Genomic DNA, 7,712 nt, shown 5'->3' on the forward strand with positions numbered 1-7,712 from the left:
ATGTTATACGAATTATACCTACTTGTCTTTTAGTTCAATTACCTTAGAATACCCTTTTCCATCCCTTTTACACTAAGGTTGTATCTATCATTGATAGTAATGTATGTTCAAAAAAAGATGAAAAAATATTTTTAAATCTCATCTCCTAATTGCTGTATTTTTATTGTACAACTGACACTACTAATATTCAGTTATTATTGAAAGATGTGTTCATTTCTGTCATTTTGTTAATTGTGTGGTGTTTTCTTAGACCTCTTGGTTAACTGTACTAGTATTGGTTATTTCCTATGACTTCTTAGATATGCTTCCCCTTTTCTTCAGGCTAAAGTATTCCTGCTGGTGTTCTCTGAAGAATTGTTTAGGATTTTCTTGTTGTTTCTGCTTTTTAACTAAGATTTGCAAACTTGGAATTTGTTGGTTGTGTGGGAGTGTGGGTCTGAGGTTGATGGCCTAAAGTCCCTTACCTGTCTGTGATGAGAGCTGAGCAGACCTCTTCTTGCAGTTCTGTCTTTAAAGTTTCAGGATGAAAATTCCAAATGATTATATTTATCAGTTATCACATGTGAATAATGTGCAATTTGATTCTTTAAAAGTATAGTGACATTGAGTTCCAGGTCTTATCCTAAATCTATTTGTTTAATGTAGCATTCTATGTATATATTCTGAAGGATTTTTCTATGTATGTGTACAGATGTCTCCAACAAATATCAACAATGTATAACCTCCATTAGTTGTTAAATGTGGTTTTAAGTATAGAGAAGACATAATGTTATAAGCTTATAAAAATTTTATTTTATAATTTATTCATATCTGTTTATTCTGGTACATTACTGTATTTTGACAACATTTAGTATTCTGTTGTAGAAGTCTAAAGATATCAGAAGTATGTAAGTTTCTACTAATGGTTATATAGGTACTCTGAAGTTTTTTGTCAGTATGATTAATTCTAGTATGAGCATTGTGTTAAATGTTTATTGATACATGTAGGTATGTGTTTCTCCTAGACAATTAACAGTAGTTGATAGGGATATAGCCAAGGGATAGAATGCTTGTGTGGCATGCACAAGGCCTGGTACTCGATTGCTACCAGTGTAAAAGGAAAAAGAAATAAATAATGCTAAGGGAAAGGGTATAAATAATTTATTACATAATTATAAATTACTCGAAAATGTGATACTTCCAGCTGAGAGTTACATTATCAAAACTACAGTAGTCCCATACATACCTGCCCATTCCTGTTCAAGAGTTGAACTACTGAGCAGTGTAGTCTCCAAATTTTCAAAATCAACAATGACCAAAGTCCTGTAATTAAGAGTCAGCACTTGATACGGGTAAGCGTTTTACTATTTGCTCATGTTATGGAGAATGTAATATTATAGATAATCACTTGTACTTTCCTAAATATTAGAGAGTCTGAGTTATTTTTCATTAATTGGCAGTAATATTTTCTCACCTATTTTCTGACTGTGATATGTCTTATTAATTTTATATTCCATATATAATCTTGCAAATTTTCATGATTCAATTATCTTCTTATGTTATCCAGTATTTACATAGGTATTTTATCAGTAGTTGTAATACAGCACAAGTGCTAGTAGGCAATAATGAATAAGCCAACTTTTGATACAGAGGTGAGAGAGAAAGTTGTAAATAGATATAGACTTCATGTCCCTTGAAGACAATAATATTAATGTTAAGTAAAAAAACAATGAAATAAGTGCAAAGTATTAATCAGCCAGAGATGCCTTCTTTGGAGAAGACATTTGAGTTGATATCTGAATGATGATATCAAGAAACTGGAGGAAGCCCTTGAAAATATTCAGGTATAGGGACAGCATGTGCTAAAGTCTAGAATTACAAATGTATACACAACAGTCAAAATTTTTATACTTTAGCATCAATAAACTTCAAAATGATGAGAAGGTAAAGATTAAAATTCAACAGACTGTAGGATGTATGGTACTATTTCTATGAAATTTCTATCACATGTATTTATTCTGCAGTGCCAAATGTTGATTGGAAATCACATCTGAAAAACATGTAATTTTCTATACTCTTTTTAAGTGGAAAATAGAAGACGGACTGTTCTCAACTAAGATTATGTTGCCTAGTTGTGATAGAAGAAATAAAGTTTTCCTCTGAGTGATGGTCATGTGTATGTGATGGTGGAAATGCTGTAAAATTGAGTTGTATTATTTGTCCAGAATTTTGAATTTCCTAATATGTATGGATTGCATACATGAAATATGTGAATTTCTAAGTTTTTCTTCAAGTGAACTATTTAAAAAAATAGCAGACCCTGGTAAATACAGCATTCTTTTTCATTTCATGTCAAAACATCATTTGGGGTTTGAAGCAGGAGTCTGATACTGACATTCTGTAGATGTAGTCTGACTTTTCTCATATGCATCAATTTATTGATAAGGGTTATACTTTCTTAATATAATTAGTAAAATTGATTTCCAACCAATTAGCACTGTAAATTACCTAGAAGAAGGTAAGCAACCTTCTCATTTTTAGTACTATCAAAATTACCCTTTCCTTGATGGTAATTACTATTGCATTCTGACTCCCGCAGCTCAACATCTATTCAGGGAAAGTAGCTCCTATGAATGTAGTTTGATCCTGTAGGCTCAGTCCATCTTCTATTTTGCACTTAGAAAGAGAATAGAAAATTACCTGTTTTATAGATGTGATTTCCTATTAACATTTGGCACTGTAGAATACAAGAAAATGCAGGGATTTGAAGAATAAATGTTATTTTATGACTGTCAAAGAATAATTAAAAGCTGATTTTCCTTTAGAAAAAAGCTATCTTTTTCTTCACAGTCCTCATAATTTGAGACCATCTTTTGCTCACTTAAGAATAGGTCAGTAGGTAAAACATATTTTTTTTGCCACATTGGTACAGTATAACAATGTCATTTTATTATCTCAAGTCTGTAGATTATGTTGGAAACAACTTATGTATTTAAAGTGTTTGTTTTTCTCGTAGAATAATATGCAAAAAGTCAACTACAGAAGGTTCCACTATTGGCTACTAATGATCTATCTGCAATATATCTGGATTATAATTACTTGAAATTCAAAAATGACATCAAACAAAACTTGCATTGTGCACCCGATCAGGAGTTTGAAAAAGGAACATCATACTATGCCCTTAAATTCAAAATTAAATTTTTTATCAAATTGGAATTTGGAAAATGATATAATAAGGAGGAACCCAGAAAATTGTGAATTAGCTCGAAAATGGTTTCTTTCAATGCAGAAAGGTGCAGTCAAAACTTCAGAAGTGGAATTTTCTGTTCCTTCTAATCTATATAAATCCCTTATCAGTCCCAAACAACATTTGATTGATTCAATCATGAGAGAATGTGGAAGATTCAATATTTATTTTTCAAGAAACAAGTCAGGCCTTCAAAAAGTCATTATTAGAGGCCCTGAAGAAAATATTGAAAAGGTGAATAAAAAGTTTCTGCAGCTATTGGAAGAAGAGAAAGCCAAGAGTTATTCTGTAACTGTCCCTGTCAAGTCAAAATATCACCAGTTTCTCAAGAGTAAAAATGGTGGCAATCTTCCCAATATCTGTGTAAAACAGGGGGCACGTGCTATTTTCCCTACCCCTAAAAATAAGAATCAGGATTTGGTAACAATCATGGGGAAAGAGGAAGCTGTTAAAGAAGTACAAAAAGAACTAGATCTTTTGTTGAAAGACTTAGAGTGTGTGGTGGAGGATAGCATACTGATAAATCGTAAGTTTCACCATTATTTTGTCATGCGAAGGGACCAGCTTATACGAGAAATGACTGAAATTTATGCTGGTATGATTATTGACTTTACTTATGAAGGAAAACAGAGCATCAGAGTTACAATGAAAGGAGAAAAAGCTTGCGTTGAAGCAGCAAAGAAACACATTGAACAGATTTTTGAGCCCTTGGGTTCCCATGTCACAAAACAGTATGTTATTCCTCAGAAATTCTATACTTTTTTCATGGGACCAATGAGTTCCAAAGTCCATCAAATTGCTAAGGATTATAAAGTTCAACTCTCATTCCCAGACAAAGAAAAGCCAACTACGTATATACATCCCATGGTCCAGGAAACTGGGAAAGACAAGGGGGGAAAGAACACTAAAGAACTTCCTTTTAGTAACCAAAGGAGATGTAAAACCATATTTGTCTCAGGTCAAATGGAAAATTGCAAAGCAGCCATGGAAGCTCTTGAATATCTAATTCCTGTCACTGCTGAAGTCCGCGTGCCCTCTCACCTACATCCTTACATAATTGGGCACAAAGGAAGTGGGATAAAGAAGCTAATGAGTGAATTTGATGTTCATACTCAGGTATCACAACCTGGAGGCAATTCTAATATCATATCCATAATGGGTCTTGCTGCAAAGGTGGAGCAAGCCAAGGTTAAATTAGAAAAACAAATCAATGCTTTACAAACACAAATGGAAGATCGTGCACGAAGAAACTTTAAGCTATCATTTATTCTAGATCCAAAATACTACTGCAAGATCACTGGTCATAAGGGCTTGCTTATTGCTCAGATTTGCACAGAGCATGATGTCACTATCCATTTTCCAAAGAAAGGAAACCATGAGATACAAGACCAAATCGTAATTACAGGCTATAAAGAGAACACCTTAGCTGCTAAAGATGCAATAATGAGAATGTTGTATAAGATAGAAAAAACAGTTTCTAAGGAAATCCCACTAAACCACCAGGTTCGTGACAGTATTGTTGGATTTACTGGAAAAACTATCCAAAAAATCATGGAGCAATTCCAAGTAGACATCCGATTACCTCCAAAAGGATCCTGGAATCCCAACATTACTGTGATTGGACTCCCTGACAAAGTTCAGGAAGCAATTGACCATATACTCCAACTTGAAAAGTATTACCTTTCAACTGTCATAAAGTATGACTCTCAGCTGGATAATTTTAAGAACACCTGTCTTTACAAAGTAACCATGGAATCATCTAGGTGTTTTGGGAGAAGAGATGCTCCTCATAATGCAAAAGTCACCCCAAACTCCCCAAATGATGATTCTGAAGAATTCCCCAAATTGAAACAACAAACACCTCCTAAGAATCATCCTTGGAGACCATAACAAAAAAAAATGATAAAAAAGAAATAAAAGAAAATTTCCAACCTACTTATTTGAAAGTACTATGGAAAAACTATTTCTAAATAATATAGCAATTGTATTGTAGGCATATTTTTGATTAAGAAATGTTTTATTCATTTTACATACCAACCACAGATCCCCCTCTCTTACCTCCTCTCACCCCCCAGCCTTCACTTCCCAACCCACCCGCATTCCCTCCTCCAACAAGATAAGGCCTCACATGGGGAGTCAGTTGAGGCAGGTCCAAGTCCCTCCCCCTGCATCAAGCCTGTGCAAGCATGTCCCACCATAGGTAGTGGGCTCCAAAAAGCCAGCTCATGCACCAGGAATGGATCCTGATTCTACTGTCAGGGGGCCTCTAAAGCAAATTAAGCTACACAATTGTCTTGCTTATACAGAGGGCCTAGTCCAATCCCATGCAGGCTCCACAACTGTTGGTCTAAAGTTCATGAGTTCCCACTAGCTTGCTTTGGTTGTCTCTATAGGTTTCCCCATTATGATCTTGATGTCCCTTGCTCATATAATCCATCTTCTCTCTCTTTGACTGTACTCCTAGAGCTTGGCCTGTTGCTTGGCTGTGGATCTCTGTATCTGCTTCCATCATTTACTGGATGAAGGCTCTATGATGACAGGATATTCACCAATGTGATTATTGGGGTAAGCCATTTAAGGCACCCTCTCTACTATTGGTAGTAGTCTAAGCTGGGGTTCTCCTTGTGGATTCCTGGGAACTTCCCTAGTGCCAGGTTTCTGCCTATCCCCATGATGTCTCCCTCTATCATGATTTCTCTTTCATTGTTCTCCCATACCATCCCTATTCCATCTCGACCATCCCATTCCCTAATGTTCTCATCCCTGATCCCCTCCATTGTCCCCCTCACCCACAGTTTACTCATGGAGATCTCACCTATTTCCCCTTACCAGGACGATCCATGTGTCTCTCTTAGGGTCCTCCTTGTTAGCTAGCTTCTCTGGAGCTGTGGGTTGTAGTCTGGTTATCCTTTGCTTTACATCTTGTATCCACTTATGAGTGAGTACATACCATGTTTGTCCTTCTGAGTCTGAGTTACCCCACTCAGGATGATATTTTCTAGTTCTATCCATTTGCCTGCAAATTTTGTGATGTCATTGTGTTTTCCTGTTGAGTTGTACTCCATTGTGTATATGAACCACATTTTCTTTATCCATTCTTGGGTTGAGGGGCATCTAGGCTGTTTCCAGGTTCTGGCTATAATGAATAATGCTGCTATGAACAAAATTGAGCATGTGTCCTTGTGGTATGATTGAGCATTTCTTGGGAATAGGCCCAAGAGTGGTATAACTGGGTCTTGAAGAAGAATGGTGGCCAGTTTTCTAAAAAACCACCATACTGATTTCAAAGTGACTGTACAAGTTTGCTATTGGTGAAATTATTAAGGCCTCTCCACGTAGTTAAAGGGAGATTTATTTAATGGCATAACTTACAAATTAAGGGATAGGTAGGTTGCGGAGTCTGGGGAAGGTGTATCGCAGTCCAGTGGTGTTCTCTGGAGCTCTGCTCGGTCCACCTCCACTATCCAGGGTCCCGCCACAGAGAGAGCGCCCGCAGGTCCAGATCTCGGGTCCCCAGGCGCCTCCCTTGGCCCCGCCTTGTAGGCGTGACAGTTGCTGAAGTCTCAATGGGGGTTGGAACTTCCAGATCAAAGCTGGAATGGCTACCTACTACATCTCCCCCTTTTTGTCTAAATAAGAAAGTTCTAACCTAATACAAGACTATATACAAAGGAATGGTTATCAAATATTGTCCAGGAATAATGAGGGATAATGACCTAGATAAGATGGAACTACAACCAATGCAAACAATATCAAGCAAGAAACACATACTAAAATCCAGAGAAGTATAGAGCATAGGTAAATGGCATGTTACAAAGATCATTCCAAAAGGTGTCCTACCCTAAAGAACCTGAATCTAATACTTAATATGTTCTATCTACTAAGTTGTAACTATAACTGTTAGTCTTCAATCCCATCAAAGACCTGAGAAGGAATATATATCACACCAACAGTGGAGGAGTGTTCCTCTTGCTCCACATCCTCTCCAACATAAGCTATTATCAGTGTTTTTGATCTTAGCCATTCTGACAGGTGTAAGGTGGTATCTCAGAGTCATTTTGATTTGTATTTCCCTGATGCCTAAGGATGTTGAGCAATTCCTTAAATGTCTTTCAGCCATTTGAGATTCTTCTGTTGAAAATTCTCTCTTTAGCTCTGTAGTCCATTTTTAATTGGATTTCTGGTATTTTGATGGCTAGTTTCTTGAATTCTTTATCTAATTTGGAGATAGCCCTCTGTCAGATGTGGGGTTGGTGAAGATCATTTCCCATTCTGTAGGCTTTCGTTTTGTCTTAATTGCTGTGTCCTTTGCTTTACAGAAGCTTCTTGGTTTCAGGAGGTCCTATTTATTAATTCTTGCTCTCAGTGTCTGTGCTACTGGTTTTATACTTAAAGTAGTCTCATGTGCCAGTGCATTCAAGACTACTTCCTACTTTCTCTTCTGTCATGTTCAGTGTAACTGGATTTATGTTGAGGTCTTTGATCC

The 7,712-nt window shown here is 36.4% G+C and overlaps 1 protein-coding gene across 1 annotated transcript; it reads left to right on the plus strand.

Annotated features, from left to right (window-relative positions):
* Positions 1-3,091: 3,091 nt before the first annotated feature.
* Positions 3,092-5,116, plus strand: LOC128115342 (vigilin-like). The gene has a single exon (XM_052745913.1). The coding sequence runs from the start codon at positions 3,092-3,094 to the stop codon at positions 5,114-5,116; it is 2,025 nt and encodes a 674-aa protein (XP_052601873.1).
* Positions 5,117-7,712: the final 2,596 nt, after the last annotated feature.

This window comes from Peromyscus californicus, unplaced genomic scaffold (assembly GCF_007827085.1).
Source record: "Peromyscus californicus insignis strain IS unplaced genomic scaffold, ASM782708v3 Scaffold_10__1_contigs__length_136768540, whole genome shotgun sequence".
In the NCBI taxonomy this organism is placed as follows: Eukaryota; Metazoa; Chordata; class Mammalia; order Rodentia; family Cricetidae; genus Peromyscus; species Peromyscus californicus.

What these genes read in the sequence shown, in the direction of transcription:
- LOC128115342 (XM_052745913.1), top strand. Translation starts at nt 3,092, where the DNA reads ATGACATCAAACAAAACTTGCATTGTGCACCCGATCAGGAGTTTGAAA.